The sequence below is a fragment of the Papio anubis genome, chromosome 2 (genome assembly GCF_008728515.1).
Source record: "Papio anubis isolate 15944 chromosome 2, Panubis1.0, whole genome shotgun sequence".
Lineage (NCBI taxonomy): Eukaryota > Metazoa > Chordata > Mammalia > Primates > Cercopithecidae > Papio > Papio anubis.
The window spans coordinates 66,460,648-66,479,907 of NC_044977.1; the positions used below are offsets into that span (position 1 = coordinate 66,460,648).

The window sequence follows — 19,260 nt, forward strand, 5'->3', positions numbered from 1 at the left end:
ATTAATATCCCAGGAAGCAATGTGCCTTTGTAAAAGAGTACATTTCATAAATTCTGTTGCTGTTGAGATGTAAGAGAAGGTAGTTGGGTGGAGCTTCCGGAAAAGCTCCTGAAGGAAGGGGCAGGTCAACCTGATTAAGTTAAGCTACTTCCCCTAGGTTAATCAGGTTGGCCTGCCCCTTCTTCCTCCATTTTTCTGCCTGGAATGGTTGGCTGGGCAGCAGCTATCTCGCTCCCTGAAATGAGCATAGAGATCAGGCCCTACAGATGATGGAGCAGAAAGAGAAAAGAATCTTGAGTCCTTGATGACCTGGAAGCCACTATACCAGCCTCAGCCTGCTAACTATGGCTCATATTTTTTTACTTGAGAGAGAAATTAATTTCTAACTAGTTTATTCCATGGTTATTTGGATGTTCTGTTATGCTCAGCTAAACAATTTTTTTGTTCCACCAGCATATATGTATGCATGTACATGTATGTTTATACGTAGGTATGTATGTGAACACTTATATGTATATATACACATGTATATTCTGTACAAAACATACCAATTCACAACCAGATAGTGATCTACTTATTCATATGGGAGTTGGCTGTTCATAATTCTGAATTGATTTTGTTATGGGAACAACGTTCTAAATGTTGACAGGTACTCCAACTAGGCCACAGAGGCCTATTTAACTCATACTGTGATACGTATACCTCATGCTGGTAGTACCAACCCACACTTAAGATCTGAGCAGCAGGAACTTACATGGAGCAAGAAGAGGGAACAGTTATTTGTTCAATATTTATTATGTTTCTACTAAGTGTTAAACATGGGGGACAGAATGTGAACTTGATTGCCCTACTCTATAATAGAGTGTAATATGTGACATGGAAACTAGACATTGATCAAGCTGTGCTCCTGTGCTGCCCAAAATACTTCAGTGCCATCCAGCACTAGAATCAATTCAGTCTCCTTCATCCACAGGTCCTGCAGGTCCATGTCCATTTGGTTCTCGCCTACGCTTCTGCCCTTGTTTGATTCTTCTCTGCTCGGCTTACTCTGCTCCAAGTTCTAGGTACACTCTGTCTAATTCAAATAGACCATGTACTTGCTTCGAACCTCAGCACTTTCTCTTGTTCTGTCTGGAATGTTCTTCTCCCAGCTATTCCTGGCCCATTCTCATCCTTCAAGCGACAACTCACACTTCCCCTCCCCAGACAGCCCTATTTCAAATGGGCCCCTTTGATTTTTCTCCAGCACGTGAGCTTCTTTTATGGTGTTTACAGCAGTGATTCTCAAACTTTAAGTGCACACAAATCACTTGGTGATCTTGCTAAAAGGCAGATTCTGATTTGTAGGTCCAAGGTGCGGCCTGAGATTCTGCACTTTCAACATGTTTCCGGGTTACGCCCATGTTTCTGGTCCCCAGACCATACTTTGAGCAGCATTGTATTAAGGAACTTATCATATTCCATAGTCATCTCATTTATTATTCATTTATTGATATCTGCTGCTCCTTACCCTGAAATGAAGGATTAAGAGGGGTGGGACACTGCTTATTATTATTATTATTTTGCTAGCCTCTGTAGCCCCAGTGTAAGAACACCCTCTTCTTTGCATATAATAGCTACTAAATAATTATTAGATAAATTAAGACATTTCAAGTGTGATTAATGTTATACAAGGGTATGTGCATAGGGCTGTGGAAGCTAATCCCATCTGGAGAATTGGGAAAGGAGAGCCAGACTTTTGCAGACCAGACTTTTGCTCAAATTAGTAAGAAGCATTTTCACAATTCTCGTTCTTCTGTCCAGCGTCCCTACTGTGATAACTCATCCTGACTTACCAAAGTCTTCAAAAGTCTCCAAAACAGAGAATTACTTTCTCTTCTCCCTACCTTTCAACCCAAGGCCAAACGAATGTGTCAGGCCCCAGGATGGCTGACCTTGGCTGTGTTAACAGGCAAGCAGTCTGACCGAAATGTTTCACACTTGTTTTTGTGGATGACTGCTGCACCTTATTACACTCTGGTGGTACTTTCATTTGGTAAAAGCAGATCCTTATCTAATTGTATAGTGCTATTTTAGCTAGCAGAATACAAATATTTAAGCTTCGGGAAGGCATTAAAAAAAAATGTAAAAACCCTTGAGTTTTTGTTTTTTCTAGTCCTAAAGCCACAAATTATCCAGACCCTAGGAGCAGCTGAGGATTGATACCCAGAAAACATGGCGGGGTGGAGTGATTATCCATATCATTTGTAAGGGAGTGCCTCCTGAGCTGGAGCTTATGGAGGAGGATGCATAATGCTCATGGTGATTAAGAGTGAGGGTTCTGAAATTCTCCTGTTGATATCTCTGACTGGAGGGATATCTTATGTAACATACTTATAAGGTACCTATACCTACTTAGATATCTTATGTAACCCCTATAAACCTCAGTTTCTCCATCTGTAAAACAGGGTGGACAACATATCTACCTCTCTATGTGCTGTGAGGACTAATGAGACAACGAAGGTCAAGTGCTGAGCACAGTGCTTGATACCTAGTAAGAGTTCCAACAAAGTGGTAGATATTATTATCATCTTCTGATTAAACATGCTGATGGAAAGAACACTAAAAACAGTTTAAAATCAGAATGGGATCGTGGTGAATATAGAAATAGTATTTTTATTAGGCTTGGGGCCACATTTTGGTTACTAAGTGCAGAATCAGATGATAAAAGGAAGGGGTAAGAGCAAAAAGTAGTGGAAGCCCCAAAAATCATTTGCAAAGTGACCAATCCAGCTGTCCACAAGGAATTCATCCGTATATAAACACTCAGATGCTTCTGGGACGGTTGAGTAAGTATCTAATCCATGTCAGAAAAATCAGCTACTTTTCTCAGGAGGCCTGCCGCACCAAACATTCATCTTCCTACAGTTTTCACTCATGTTTATTGGTATGGTGCCTTGAGTTTCCAATTTATAATAACATCCCTCTCTCACTGTGCTGCATTCACCAGGTGGTTCCACAGCCAGCAGAAAATGTGGGCTGACAGCATTGCCTGACTTCAGTAATGAGCATAAAGCTTTCTTAAAACTGTGGTTCTCAATCTGGCACTGGCCATGTCTGGTTGTCACAACAAGGGGTTGTTACTATGTCTAGTGGATAGTGGCCAGAGATGCTCCTAAATATCCTGCAATGCAGACGATAACCCCCGCCCCCCCAACCCCTCACCACAACAAATAATTATTTGAATGAAAATGTCGGTAGTACCAAGGTTTAGAAACTCTGCCCTGAATTCCTTTTTCCTAATAGTTTTGGCTCTCATTTCTCCTGTGAAGTTCGGTGACTGAAATCATATGCATGGTCTTGCCAGATCTGACATTGTAGAATTTTTTTTTTCTAACCTCCAAGAATTTTGATACTAAAATTAACCAATGAGGAGTGGCACAGACTTTCCTTTTGCCTAAAGAGGCCAATCCACAGTAGGCTATGGCTTCTCCGCGGCCTCAGCTGTAGCATTTCAGCAACAACCTCTCAATCTGCCATCTGGGAGACCACCCAAGGGGTGGTAGAACATCTCCAAAAAGAAGTGTACACCCCAAGTAAGCACTAATTTACATTTATGGTGTAGGACAGAACTTCCCTGTTTCTCAAAACCAGTTTGGTTTGAAGATTATCACCCTGTTGACACTAGCTCATCCTGTGAAACTGACAAGCCCACACACCTTTGGTGAAAGAATTTGTTTCCTACCCATTATCTGAGAGCCCATGAGTAGCTTAATGAATATACTGATGGAGGATTCCCTGGCACAAGCTTATCTGAACAAAGGCCAATAATATTCCACCCCATGCAGAATCCTATCAAAGCAATGCATTCATTGATTAAAGCAATTAAAAGTCTCCACCACAAATAGGCAACAAATGCCACCAACACTGATTAAAGAATACTGTCCAGTGACCTCAACCATGCACTGAAAAATCTAGTGAGTGACAACTTTTTAAAGGTCAGTTCGAAACAAGTAATCCTTATGAACATCAAGGCAATTCTTTCACTCTGATGAAGCAGTTAAATAGTGAAGGTCATGGGGCTTTAGCAGCCACATAAAAGAAAGAAGGAAAGCAATTAGACAAAATGGATGTTGTAATCCCACTTTCCAGGCCCCAGAGTCTTGCTGAATACAGAGCTCCCGCTTCACTGTTCAGAAACTGGCAGCAGATTCCAAATGAGAATTCCATAGCTTGATTCCACTCTCACCAATGCTGACTGCGTGTTTCTTAGGAATGTCTATAGCCTTGAGAGGTAAAAAAATAAAATCCTTGGATGATGCTATGAACTTTCCACCCATTTGGAATTCCAAAAATATTCCTCCAATGCTCAGCAGTGTTGCTGAATGCTACCCAGCAAGGTTTGCTGTACTGCTTGAAAAGCTACACCAAAGCAGGGAATAAACGTCCAGATCTATGGATCGCCAGGGTTTTCCAATCAAGTGGGAATCCAAGGACCAGCAGGGACTAGCAGTATTGGCATCACTTGGAAGTGCTATCAGTGTGGAGATTCTCAGACCCCGCCCCAGACCCCCTGTATCAGAACCGCAACCACATTAAAATGTGAGAAACACTCATCTACAGGACCCTACAGAGCAAGTTTGGTTTTTGTCTTGTTTTTTTTCCTTCTTCCAGCCTGAGCTGGAGACTCAGGAAATGACACGGAAAATGACAAAGTGTACACACAAAGTCAAAACTGAAGGAGGGCAGTTGTTGACATGATCATGGGGGTGATCGAGTCTTCTCCTAGTTCTAACTTCTGCAGTCAGCATCGCTTCTTTTGTAATCGCGGGAAAATAATTTTCAAATGGAGCTAACCCTCTCACAACATTGTACTAATGATCTTTAAAGCGACGGATTTAGAAGCGCTCAGCACCAGGCTTGCCACACTGCAGGGCAGACACTTCAGAGGTGTTAGGTGAAGTGGATGGAGCCAGCACGCTAGCCTCTCCCACTCCGACAGCTGGCAAGCAGCTCTTATCCACCAAAATTTCCCCGGGTAGATTCACCCAGCTGTCCTGGAAACCTGCTAAATCCTGGAGGTTCGCAGAACCTCTGGTCGGAACTGAAGTTGCAGCCGGAGCGTCCCGCAGGCTCTGTAACTTTCCCTGGAATGAAATAAATAAAGACCGTAAGTGCTGAGATAGCGGGCCCCAAGATATTTTTAGTCCTCTGCAATCAGCCACTAGAGGAAGGGGGAGGGAGAAGGGAGTAAAAACGTTTTGATCCGTTCAGGAAGGGGCTCCAAGAGAACTCGTCTGGGAGAAAGCAGTAGCCTCAGCTCCAAACTCAGCGAGCTTTTTTTCGGCTGGCGTTTTGCCTCCTATAGCTTAGACTGTAAGAGAACAGAAAGGAGTTGCCCGAAAGGATTCAGGCTGGCGTCCTGGGCTGGCCCGTCCCGTCTGGCGAGCCTTAGTGTCCACCCACGCGCTTCTGCCTTCCAGCCTCCTCCCTTTTTCAGGGGGCTGGCAGGAGGCCTCCGAGGCAAGATGTTTGTGCGCTCGCGCTCGCGCAAATACGGCCGGAGGAGTCCTGTTCCTCGGGCATTTTCCGAGGAAGTCTGGATCAATTAGGCTCAGTCCGGGGAGAGCGAGCGAGCGGGCGGGCGGCGCAGCCGGCCTGTCTGGGCCGCCTCGTGGGGAGGGAGGGGGCGCCCGGCCGCCCGGCGGCGACCCCGGGGTCTGGCCGCCACCATGGGCTTCGAGCTGGACCGCTTCGACGGCGACGTGGACCCGGACTTGAAGTGCGCGCTGTGCCACAAGGTCCTGGAGGACCCGCTGACCACGCCGTGCGGCCACGTCTTCTGCGCCGGCTGCGTGCTGCCCTGGGTGGTGCAGGAGGGCAGCTGCCCGGCGCACTGCCGCGGTCGCCTGTCGGCCAAAGAGCTCAACCACGTCCTACCGCTCAAGCGCCTTATCCTCAAGCTGGACATCAAGTGCGCCTACGCGGCACGCGGCTGCGGCCGGGTGGTCAAGCTGCAGCAGCTGCCGGAGCACCTCGAGCGCTGCGACTTCGCGCCCGCGCGCTGTCGCCACGCGGGCTGCGGCCAGGTGCTGCTGCGGCGCGAGGTGGAGGCGCACATGCGCGACGCGTGCGACGCGCGGCCCGTGGGCCGCTGCCAGGAGGGCTGCGGGCTGCCCTTGACGCACGGCGAGCAGCGCGCGGGCGGCCACTGCTGCGCGCGAGCGCTGCGGGCGCACAACGGCGCGCTGCAGGCCCGCTTGGGCGCTCTGCACAAGGCGCTCAAGAAGGAGGCGCTGCGCGCTGGGAAGCGCGAGAAGTCGCTGGTGGCCCAGCTGGCCGCGGCGCAGCTCGAGCTGCAGATGACCGCGCTGCGCTACCAGAAGAAATTCACCGAATACAGCGCGCGCCTCGACTCGCTCAGCCGCTGCGTGGCCGCGCCGCCCGGCGGCAAGGTAGGCGCCTGCTACCCGCTCTGACCTCCAGCCAGGCTCCCTGGGGACCCTGGGCCCCGCCCCATCCCTTTGGGTACAGGGATGCCCCGAGCTTCCCCGAAACATCCCTTCTTCCTCCCTCTTCTTCCACTGCTTACCAGCTGTGTCACTACGTGCAGGTCGCTGAACCTGCCCGAGGTGGACCACTGTGGTCCCTATAGTCTAGACGTAACCGGTAAAGTATAGCTGCAGAGCTTCAGGGGTTCTGGAAGGACGAAAAAGAATCCACAAGCAAGTGTAGGATAAGAGTGAAGAATGCAGCTCCAGAGTCAAAACTGCGTTCAAAGGCTTTGCTGCTCAGACCAGCTGGGGGATCTCGGGCAAGTTGCTTACCCTCTCGAGGTCAGAAACCTATAGACTGACACTCAGGAGAGGAAAGATGGGCACACTGCGTGAATTGTATCCGTGCATCCTCTAGGATTCCAGAAAAAAATAAAGGGAACCCACAGCCATGTAGAGTAAGTTAAGAAGGATACCAGAAGAGAGGCCGCTGGGGTAAAAGCTGGATGCAAGCGTGGGCTTTGCAGCCAGCTAGCTGGCTGACCTTGAGCAAACTGCTTAACCTCTCTAAAGTTGGAAACTATGGCCCCTAGAGACGTGGTATACAGAGTAAAAACACAGCCAGGCACCCCTGAGGTATTCATCCAGGGATTTCAGAAAGAATTAAAGGACCACCCTGCCCCCAGCAAGTATAAAGTAAAATTAAGTGTAAGTTATCTGGAGTTAAAACTGTTTTCAAATCTGGGCTTTTTGCTGACCAGCTGGGTGAACTGACTTCATTCCCAGGTCCCTCAGTTTCCCTCAGTGTGAAAGGTTTTTGTCAGGCTTCAGGGAGAGATTTTAGTGGAAGGGCCTGGTACTGTGCCTGGCAGAGAGTAAATAAATGCTCAACAAGTGTTACCTACAATTAATTTTAACATCTCCACCTGAGCGGTCCCCTTGAGCGAGGGTTTACTTTGCTCCAGGCTGGGTGCTGCATTCTTCCCAGTCATTTCCTTTTTAATCAAGTGAGGTAGGTGTGACCCTTCCCATTTGGTAGATGAAAAAAAACTGAGGCTCATTAAGGTGCAGTTTCATGCCTGGGCCACAGCTTTTGGGTGCAAAGCTGCGTGTTGAGCCTTTGTGTGCCCATCTTTCCAGCCCACGTTCTTAACCACTATCATGTCACCCCTCAGTGCAACCACAAGTACCATTTATTGAGTGTTTATTAAGTGCTGTCAACAATAGGAAGCGCTTTACGTGCATTACCTATGTTGTCCTTTGAGATGAGGGAACAGACTCAGAGAAGTTATAGAACTTGTCCAAAATTAAATAGTGACTGTGGGAGCAGAGCTGGACTCGGATTCTACCTCAGAGTCCTCAGTTTTGGGGCATATTGGCATTTTGGACTCCATAACTCTTAGTCGGGGGTGCGGGGTACTGTGCTGTACATTGTAGGATGTTTAGCAGCATTCTTGGCCTCCCTCCCAAGTCGTGACAATCCAAATATTGTCAGGTGTCCTTTGGAGGGGCAAAGTCGCCCTGGTTGAGAACCACTGGTTTCCCTGATTGCAAAAGCCACATTTTCAACAGCTGGGTGCTTCTGCCTTCCTGGGGAGGGGCCTGGGCCTGCTGCCACTGCTCTGGTTGCCTGCTCCAGATGGCGTGGCAGAAAGGGGAAAATATTTGCCCGAGGCTCCCCCAGGGGCCTGTGTCTGCTTTGCCTCCCCCTGCCCTCTCCTAACCCCCCTTCCATACGTGCACACCAGGCCTGCAAGTTTTCGACCTGGCCCCCCTTCCTGGCCCCTGGCCTGTCTGTCAGCTGCAGTCTCAGCAGCTGGCCAGCTCTGGGCGAAGGGCAAATATTTACAGCTCCACAGCTCACCCAGGACCTCACAGGCACACAAAAGACTGGTGTGAGCCTTGGATTCACCGAAACAGAGGGCAAAGCTTGGTTTTCAATCAGGCGCCAGATTTAGGGTGAAGGAGTTCCCGAGTTTCTGCTGTTTATGCTGTCATCTGGACTTCCTTTGTCGTTTTAAGTGACACTTATTTATAAATAAGCCATTCACTGCCCCAGAGTTTATGCATCATTTATTGTTGAGCTAGTTTATTATTTCTTCTTAACTTTCTGTTTTCTTTCTGGAGTGTTTGGGTAAAATCTCTCTTAGAGTCAAAAATATGATACTTGAATCAAAACTGTGGATGTTTTTGAGGCTCTGTTGGGTTAGTGGGTAGCATAAAGAAGGATGTTAAGCTTAGGGACAAGATGTTGATTTTAAACTTACGGAGAAAGATTTGTTCTGGAGTTGGAGCTCTGCTTGGAACTTTGACGAACCTCAGTGCCAGCCTTGAGAACAGCAAAGGATGGTCTGGCCCCGAAGCTGCCTTAGATGGTTTCCCTGGCCTCAGCTGAGGCCTTAGGGAAGCTCGCTGTCTCTCCTTGCCCTGAAATTAACCCTCAGTGGCCCTTGCTGAACGCTTTTGCTGTTCCTGCATCAACCATAAAACTCCTCCCACTGGAAGCTGTTTAAGAACTTGTTTATTTCATTGGGCCGGCTCTCTGCTCCTGCCAGAGTACTGTTTATTCTCTTCTAAAAGGCAGGAGGATTTATATGTCCTGGAAACTCTCATGTGCAACATTTTTTTTTTTTAAATAAGCCCTAATGTTTGCATCTCTGTTATAAGCTGCAGGAGATTGGAAACCCTCAGATTTTCAGTACCAGCTCTTCAGCAGTCTAGCACTTGCATAAATGATGTGGCATTCTTTAAATTATCTTAGGTTTCAGTTTTTTTGACGCCTGCTGAGCAGTTAGGGTTAGTGCTGTACCAGCATAGACGTTGTTTCTTCTATTCTACCATGTGAGCTATATTAAGGATTCTCAAGCCTTAGCATGATTGGAGTCACTGCAGAGCTTAACACAGATTCCTGAGTCTCACCCCTAGAGATTCTGATCCATTAGGGCTGGCCAGGGGCCTGATATTCTGCATTTCCAATGAGCTCCCAGATGATGCTTGTCCTTTTTGCTAAGCTAAAGGAGGAGCTTACGCTCAAGTAGATAGAGACCAAACATGTATTGGTCTTCACACAGTTACGGTTTTACTGACCATTGTCTGAACACCTTCGTAAATTTCTTAAGACCAGGATAAAATTTTAAAACCCAGACTGCCTACCAGTTAAATGACAAATAATCATAGCCTAGACAGGCATCTCTGATCTCACTGAGGCCACATCTGAGCTGCAGCAGACTTGGGATTGCTACACTTGAGTAAGTTAAAGAGTTCTGCTCCCAGCCTCAGTTTCCCACCCTGACTTACCCCTCTGATTCTTAGAGCAGAAGCACTCCAGAGCAAACATCTTTTTTGCTTTTCTTTCTGGGAAAGGAAAAATTCTGAACATAACTTTCCTTGGATTGACTGAAAAACTTGAGATACATCCTCGGTGCCTTTTGTTCTTTAAGCTCCCATCCAGTCTGTCTGAATCCTGCGGATTTTACCTCCTAAATACATTTTGAATCTATTCCCAGCTCTCCAGCTCACTCTAATGACCACCTTGGTCCAAATCAGAGTTTCTGAATCAGCACTCCCAACATTTTGGAATGGATAATTCTTGGGTGTGGGTGTGTTGGTGGTGGTGGTGGTGGTAGTGGTGATGGGGGTGGGAGGCTGAACTGTGCATTCTAGGATGTTTAGCGACATCCCTGGCATCTGCCTACCTACCTACTAGAGGGTAGTAGCACTTTCTAAGTGGTATCAACAATATTTCTGGATGATGCCAGATGTCCCTTGGGGGGCAAAATTGGCCTTTGTCTCAAACATTCTCCCTTGCCTGGACCATAACTCTTTCCTCAACAAATCTTCTTGCTCCTCTTCAATTCCTTCTTTACCTAGCATCAGGAATTAATCTCTTAGAAATGTAAATCTTTTCTCACTCTCCCTCAAGCCTCCTGTGCCATCCCATTTCTCTTGGGTGGCTATAAGGTCCAACATACTCTGGATCCTGCTGGCCTCCACCTGCCTGGATTCTTCTCCCCTTCATCCTCTTCTTCCAGCTTCTCATGTCTTTTCGAGAGTCCATGCATGTGCACCTGAGCTCCTTTCTGCCTCCGGGCCTTTGCACTTGCCTGTCTGTCTACCTGGAACAATCTTACCAAGTACTCTGCACTAAGTAACTGCAAAATTTCCACCTCTCCCCTCCTGCCCACAGCCTTTCTGTCTGCACTTAGGATTTGCCTATCACTAGACAATCGTTTTTTCTATTCTCATCTCAGCTCAAGTATCACTACCTCTAGGAAGCCAGGCCTCTCGACCTCACAGATTACATCTGGTGCCCTGAGACTCTTACTTTGGTAACCCTCCTGCATGGCATTTATCCTAGCCATAAGGAAATAAGTGGAAGAGTCTGACTTGTCCAGGGCCATGTCTGTGGCACTAATCCATTGCCATGTGCACCGTAAGCTCTTGGTATGTATTCATTTGGTGATGAGTTCAAGATTGAAAGGCCTGCCTTGGCAGTCATCAAAACTTTTCAGGTTGGTAACCAAAAGTGGGCTCGTGTTTAAAAAGAATGAGTTTCTCCGTGATGCCCCAGTTAACAAAATTGTTTCCAGCTTTAGAGGAGGCATTATTTTTGTTCCACTAGATCCATCCAGATCAAGTTTTATAAAGTCCCAAATCCCAGAAACTATTTTGTCCTTTTCAGAACTGGAAATAAGTAAATCTGGTAGACAGTTGTATCAAAAGGTGTTCCAGATGTCCAAACACTTTGAAATGTATCTATTTAGAGTATTCACCATGAAGTATATTTTGTTTCTGAAATCTCCTGCATAGAGCGGAATCCATAGTGTATCTAACAAAACAGCCCACTTCTGCTAAAAAGATTATAGATTGTCACGTCTATTTCATTTCTGTGATTCATAAGGAAAATTAGGATTTGGTTTACAAATATGTTACCCAGCTACACTGGATTAAATGAGCATAACCAGACAGTTTGAATTGGCAATTCTGTTGAGATTTATCTGTAAGTGGCTCTTTCTGTGTTCAGAAATGGTGCTTGCCTCGCTATAAAAATATTTGATGAGTAAGAATCTATTTATAAGGCAATTATGCATTGGACTGTAGACCAAGGAGCTTAAAAGGAAAAGAAATAATATTCATTGAGTTCCAGCGGGTGCCATACACTTAAGGTGCTTTCTATATGGCCATACGTTATCTTCTCCATGTTCTTCATTAGATAGACCTCTTTTTTTTAATGGGAGTGGCAGATTCTGAAAGATTAAGGCTAGAAGTTAGATTCTAAATGTAGAGCTGGGATTTGAACCCAGTGTTGCCTATCTCTGAGCCCACACTGTTACCAAAATAAGAATTTTTTTCCTGGGGCGGTGTCCTTCTCTGAAGTCTCACACAGGCTTTCAAAGCACCATTATTATATATGCCAAGTACTGTTTGGATTGGAGGTATACATGCATTATTTTATTTCATCCTCAGACCCTGCAAGGTAGGTGCTCTTACCTATGACTCTTTCCTTCCATTTTACAGATGGAAAAACAGGAGCTCGAAGTTGAATAACTTGTCAAGTGTCCTCCACTGGCTCATGTTAGTTTGCCTGTTGGCTTCTGGTCCATGAAATGTTTTCATCCCATACCATGTTCCCATTTACATAGTTCCAGTGTAGAGCACATAGAGTACAAAACAAAACAGATCCTGGCTGTGAAGCAGATTTAGGCTGGGCCCGGTGGCTCATGCCTGTAATCTCAGCACTTTGGGAGGCCTAGCCGGGAAGATCACTTGAGGTCAGGAGTTTGAGATCAGTCTAGACAACATGGTGAAACCCTGTCTCTGCTAAAAATACAACAGTTAGCCAGATGTGGTGATGTGCACCTGTAGTCCCAGCTACTGGGGAGGCTGAGGCAGGAGAATTGCTTAAACTCTGGAGGCGGAGGTTGCTGTGAGTCAAGATCGGGTCGTGCCAATGCACTTCAGCCTGGGCAACAGAGCGAGACCCTGTAAAAGAAAAAAAATAGATTTAGACAAAAAAGAGATGATGTCCTGGATGGAATATGAGCACATCTCTTTAATTTTTATCCTGGTAACTTTAAGAGTGGTTAACGGTAGGAATGAAGTGAAGTTCTTCCAAATGGATTCTGCAGTTTAGCTCCTTACATCCTCATACCCCTAGTGCCAGGCCCTGTGGTTGGCACCATTTGATAGAAAGGTAAAATTGAGCAGCTTTAACCCAGGGGATCAATCAGACACCCACGTATGCCTTTGAAAACACAAGTCTTACTATTCTTTGCTCACCCAAGCTTTTATGCCATGGGTTAGCCTCTGTCTCCCCTTGACTAATAGTGTCCTAATAAGCCTATTCCAATAAGAAAGGGAAGTGGTATAACATAATGATTACTCTTATAAAGAAAATAACTACCAGATGGACCTGAGCGGCCACCTTTCTCACTCATTCCATGCATATATTTACAGGAAACTTAAAGAGCAGAGGCATCGCATAATCTTTGTATGTTGCAGGCCTTGCAGCCACCCCATCCCCAGGAAGGGCGGTGATGAGCTTTTTCCCTGGCATCAGCAGTGTGTGTGCAGAGATGATTCCTGGGCAGGAGAGCACCCTGAGTATTCTGCTAAAAGCTGTTTTTAGGTGCCCCGTGTCTTTGCTGTGTTTGGATAGGTGAGGGATGAAGTCCCATCAGACTGTGGGTCAAGGTTGGTGCAGGCCTTGGGTCCACAGGCGGACTCCAGGATACCCTGAACAGAGCTAGTGTATTGTGTGTGGTTAGTATTCATATCCTGGGATCAGCGATATTGGGGGTTCATGTGTTCCCTTTGCTGTGTTGTTGAGGGCCCCTGGGAGGCTCTTCTAACCTCTAAGCCTTAATTGCCTCACCTCTAAAATGGGATCATAATATGCCTGTTGTTAGGGTTGTTATTAAGATAAAATGAGATGATGTATGTAAGCGCACAGTAAGTCTTATCAAGCATTTCTTGACTGTCTGTTAATTGCTGGACACCTGTAGGATTTTAACATTTTTTCAAATAAATCACTGAAGAAAGTTTAGGAATTTGAAGCGGTTGTTATCTAGAAGAAAAGAGATGGTTACTCAAAGATTCGGTTTCATTATAAGCCTCCTGCTGCCCGTGAGTGACCAGTTCTCTGAATTTCCATCCTCCATCTGTTTTGCAATAGTGGAAATCTGTGAAAGAGGGATATTCAAGTTCATTTGGGCTAAGATGTAAAGGGGGAGGGCTAAAGCTCATGAATAACATGAGGGTTACAGGGTTGTTTATGTTTTTCCCTCCCAAATTAACAAAGCTAAGGAGAGACTGGCCAGACAAACCTCCTACCTTCATGTAAGCAAGTGCACTTATGGTTTTATAGATGAGTAGCCTCTGCTTTCTATCTTAGTCTATTTGTGTTGCTATGAAGAAATACCTGAGACTGGGTAATTTGTGAAGAAAGAGGTTTATTTGGCTCATGGTCCTGCAGGTTGCACAGGAAACATGGCACCAGCCTCTGCTCAGCTTCTGGTGAAGGCCTCAGGCTGCTTCCTGTCATGGCAGAAGGCAAAGGTAGCCTGCATTTGCAGAGATTACGTGGAGAGAAAAGAGGCAATGGAGAGAGAGGGGAGAGAAGTTCCAGGCTCTTTTAACAACCAGCTCTTGCAAGAACTAATAGAGCAGAGCTCACTCACTGCCCACCACCACCCTGGGACAGCATTAATCGCTTCATGAGGTGTCCACCCCCATAACCCAAACACCTCCCATTAGACCCCACCTCCAGTGTTGGAATTAGATATCAACATGAGATTTGGGGGGACAATCATCCAAATATAGCACTTTTTTTTTTTTAATTTAGGGAAGAAAATGCTTCTGGTTGGTAATTGGATGTGTACATTTGTAAACCACGCTGACTTAGTCTATTTAGGCTGCTCTAACAAAAATACCAGAAATTGGATAGCTTATAAACAAAAATAATTTCGGAGGCTAGGAACCCCTAGATCAAGGTGCTAGCAGATTCAGTCTGGTGAGGACCCACTTTCTGGTTCATAGAGGGCTGTCTTTCTGCTGTTGTGCTCACATAGAAAGGGTGAGGGATCTCTCCTGTGCCCCTTTATAAGGGCACTAATCCCTAATCACATCCCAAAGGCCCCACCTGCTAATACGATCACTTTGGGGATGAGGATTTCAACATATGAATTTTGAGGGCACATAAACATTCAGATCATAGCACACCCCTTGATCAAGTGGAAGAGTTAAGATGCTGTAACACCTTAAAAGTTCGTTGGTATCATTTATAGTGAAGCATTGCTTGTGGTTGTTCACCAGAAAAGCAGATGAGTCAGTGGCAAAAATGAGAGAGAAAATTTGAAATCAAGCTCATGGAAATAAAAAATTGGACATTTATGGATTTGTTTTCAGGTTGTGTAAATATAGCAGCAGACTTTTTTAAACTAGGAAAGTACTGAAACGTCTTCTCATATTATTTTTCAAAAATGTTTGGCTTAGGACTGTGTATGCTACTGTGCAGATACTATGACTCTGGAAAAGCTCTTGTGTGTGTGTGTGTTTTTTTTTTTTTTTTTTTTTTACCTGTTCCCCCATGCCCTTTGTCTCTCTTCATTTTCTCTACACCTTTTTTTGGTGACAGAAACATCCATTAATACTTCTGTTGAGTGTCTCATCCAATTTCCACTTAATTTCGAGCACCATCCTTATGACTATCTTCAGTCTTAGGCTTTGAAACAGTTTCCTCTTATATTCTTCTGCAAGAATCACTTCCTTAGAGCTGGGTTGAATTACAAGGCAAGGCTGGTCCAAACAGCTTTAGCAGTAAGAATTTAGAAGTTTTAACTACAAAGAGAGCAAAAGCATCTGAGCATAGGGAGCGAAGATATCACCAGTTCTTCAGTACAGAATTTCTGGCAGCCAGCTCTACCTGTTGGTCCCCTCAACCCCCATCTCTGCACATTTTTGCCTGGAAACAGCCAAATATACAGTGCTCTCATGTCACTAGTCAACAGACAGAGCTGTTTCCCAACTGTGTGAAGACTAGTAAGTCTCTGTGAGCTTTGCATAATCTAAGGCTGCGAGGTGTTACATCACACAGACTAGCGGTCAGTCAGTTACATTTCTCAAAACCCACTGTGCAGCTTTCCAGTCTAGCCAGTTCTCTGCTGTGAGTCCCACAACAGACATCATCAGGGAGCACCTGTCCCTTGGGCAGAAAGGAGTTTTTAAAGAGTCCACATTGACAGTGGCACGGATGGACCCTGCGAACCACCACACTGATTAGGAGATGTCTCATATCCAAGCTTTTGAGGCTGGATGGTTTGGAGGAGAATAGCGACAGAGTAATATTAAAGAGAAAAGGGACTTTGCCAATAGATGGTTCACATTCTTGGATGCTTAAAAAAATGTAGCCCTATAAGATGTCTTTTTGATATTCGAATTACATTCAAGTTTTGATTTTTCACTGACTTTTCTTCCCCCGCCAATACTTACCTAATTAGACCTTGAGTTGAAAGCTGAGAAGATTATTGGGGGTAATTTTAACATCGATCTAATAGTTACATGTTCAAATATGATAGCAAAGCTTCTTTTAAACAAAATCTGTTTTTTCTTGAAAAGTGAGCTTCCATTTCTGCTTGTGACTTGGCTTAGGTGCTTTGGATGGTTCGTGTCAGAGTTAAGGTCTGAATACCCACATCACCTTCTCCAAGGTTAATAAGTCCCTGCCTTTTCTCAATTGTAAAGACCTAAGCTTCTCCCACGGAGATCCTACATTGCATTAGGGGCCCAGCTAACCTCTTGAATTGGGTTTGGGTAGGGGCTGGAGTGCTAAAGATCTTTTAGAGCTTCCTGCCCAGCCCAAGGAAACGGAGATGTTACTGGACTCCAGAATATGACCAGAACCGCCCTTCTGGACCCTGCATCCCAGGTTCTTCTTGAGAACTTCTTAGTCTCCTGGGTTGGGGTTACTGAAGGGAGGAGACACTTGCCCTCTGGGAAGAGTTATTGAATAGAAGGCAACTCTGTGAAAGCTGCCAAGGAAGTGCCACTCCATTTCCATTTGTTGTTTTTCCTCTGTTTTTCACCTTCTTTTCATACCAACCCATCGAGACCCACTGATATGCTAAACCGTGAAGCAGTCTATAGTGTGTAGCAATCCCCAAGTTCCCTGTGCTCCCAGAGTCCCCAGCTCATTTCTGCCTCCACTGTTCCTCAGTTCACCGTTTCTTAGCCTTGATGTTTCTCCTATCCTGTTGTGAGTCAAAATCTGTTTCCCATCCCCTTTGCTTCTGTGGCCATCCCCTTCCAGGGGTGGCCATGTTATGTATGTGATTTCCCCTTCTCCTGGCCCACAGCCCACTTGGTCAGTATCATCTTCCTGTCTTACCTGTGCTCCACTGAAAGTCCAAGCTGAGCTGCGCCCCTTGTCTTCTTTCCCATGTCTCCTCCCACCACCTTCAGAATAAAAATTGTCTACCTGGTGGTCACTCCACTGGTCCCCTAAAATGTGCCACTCTTTTTCCAGTCATGGAAAAAGATAGACACAGTTAGGAATATATAATGATATTTATTTACTTAACTTTCAGGCCCCAGCTCTTCCAAACTAGCTTTAGACTAAGTTAAAGCAAGATTAGGCATTCTCCATTGCCTAGATTTTGTGGAAGAGTAACGTATGTGGGAAAAGAGCATCGTGGCCTAGCTGTTGAGCTGTGTGTATGTCCAGCTTAGCACTGTACCTTGTGTTTTGGGTGCTAATTATTGGCCAGGTGCCGTACTGAGACAGTCTTTTGGTATCTGTCTATCTCAGTCATGCCTCCTAGTAACCTAGTGACATGAGAACTGGTGACATGAGAAGAAACCATTATCATTCCCTGTCTGTGGATGAGGAGAAACATCTCAGGTTCTGACTCTGATGTTGCATCAATCTGAGATGCCTGAAGACATCTTAAGTCCAGCCCTGAACTCAGAGAATCTCTCTCAAGGGACAATTAAGACAATGTCCAAAACACAACATTCCTCAGCCAGACAGCATCTTGCAAAGAATGTTTTTAAACAACCAAGTTCATCTCTGTGCTTCCTTGCCAGATGCAATGGACATAATGGTCTGAGAACTTCACTGTTATGCTGCTTCTGTCATGGCATAGTCTTCTTATACTTTTCAGGGTATAATAGACATTCTTAATCTTTGCAATTATTATTGCATAGTCCAAAGAAGCCTTACTTAAAACTCTAATTGCCAGATGAATTAATTGTCTGATCTGTCATGCCAGGCTCAGTCTTTGGAGGCAGAAGGATTTAGAATAGGGTGCAAACATTTACCAGCACAGTACAAAGGTCGTAGGCACCAGAGTTACATGTGGACCTGGGTTCCAGTCATGACCTTCCCACTTTGCCACCTTGTGATCTTGAGCAAGTGTGTGATTTTCCCTGAGCCTCAGTTTTTCCAGGTTTAGAGCATTGATACAATCCCTGCTTCAGAAGGCAAGTGTGTTTGTTGGTTTATCAGTTTATATGAAGTTGGGCTCATTTCCCTCTTTGTTTTACTGTGTTTTGAGACCATTACAAATCATGGGTTATGATAAACTACCCAAACAGACCAATATTGATTAAATTTTCCTGTAAATGAAAGATGCTGCTGCCTATCACAGTTACCATGTCTGTGAACAGTCGGGAAAGCAGCTTCGATAAGAGCCTTTGCCCTTATCCCATTTACACCTCTTTTCAAGTGGTGGAATGTAATTGAATGAGAATTATTTAAGTACCCTCTATCCTGAACCTTTCTGACCCTAGGAACAGATTAATGTTAACATGTTAAATGTTTTGTATGAAGAATATCTGTTTACAATCTCAATTAATACTTCTTCTGAAAAATTAGAAGTTAAACTAAAGTAGTGAAGGCTGTTTGTGGGGAAAGGAGTGAAAAGGAAAAACCAGAATCAAGTTGTCAAAGAATAGCAAATAACCTTTGGTAATTAGTTGGAGAAGTGAAAGGAATTCAGCCCAGTCTGAACTTTTCTTTTATCCCTCCCTGCATCCTGTGTTGAATCTTCTACATGTTGCCCTAAAATTGGCAATGCAACCTAAAGCTAATGTCTGACCCTTATGGACAGTAGACTAGATCAAGATGCTTATAGAAAATAAGAACACCCTTGTTTCTCCCTGTCATTGCATCTGGCAAGGAAGCACAGAAGGTCAACTTAGTTGTTCAGAAACGTTCTTTGCAAGATGCTGTTTGGTCGAGGAATGTTGTGTTTCAGACATTGTCTTAATTATCCCTTGGGAGAAATCTCTGAGGACAGGGCTGGACTTAGATGTCTTCACACATCTCAGATTGGTTCCTTTGGAGATAAATAGTTCAGTAAACAGTTTGGAATTTTGTTCTGATACTGGCCTCCTGGGTAAGTTCCTTTTTGGAATTTCAACAATAAAACCATCTTGAGCAGGACCTAAGATGTTGCTAACCTATGTGGAATTATTTTCTATATTCTACACAGAAAGAGAGTAGTATAGAAGTGTAATTAAGGTGTAGGATTGAGAAGTATGGGTCTGAATCCCAGCTCAGCGTTTTGCTAGCTCCTTAGCGTGGGACAGCTTTCTTAATCACCGTCCCTCAGTCTTCCCACTTATGTCATGAGGATGGTAATAGTGCAATTTTTAAGATTGGTTGGATTTAAAAAATGAAATAAAGCACTTAAATGCTCATTATAGTTGCTGGCACATAGTTTGCAGCCAGTAAATGTTAGCTATTATAATTGTCAATGCAAGGTAATAAGATTATTTTCTTCTTCTT

General features: G+C 44.9%; 1 protein-coding gene and 1 long non-coding RNA gene across 3 annotated transcripts in view; one reads left to right on the forward strand and one right to left on the reverse strand.

The window, feature by feature from the left end:
- Positions 1 to 2,635: 2,635 nt before the first annotated feature.
- On the reverse strand, positions 2,636 to 6,973 carry LOC103881970. The gene is made up of 2 exons (XR_643610.4): positions 6,572 to 6,973; positions 2,636 to 5,126 (listed from the first exon to the last, which is right to left on the reverse strand). It is a non-coding gene; the product is annotated as an uncharacterized LOC103881970 (long non-coding RNA).
- Positions 5,122 to 19,260, forward strand: part of PDZRN3 (PDZ domain containing ring finger 3) — a 240,571-nt gene continuing 226,432 nt past the window's right edge. For both annotated transcript variants that reach the window (XM_003894182.5, XM_031663199.1), the window contains exon 1: positions 5,122 to 6,434. In XM_003894182.5, coding sequence (XP_003894231.1) covers positions 5,712 to 6,434 — 723 coding nt within the window. In that variant the 5' untranslated portion in view covers positions 5,122 to 5,711. The remainder of the gene's footprint in view (positions 6,435 to 19,260) is intronic.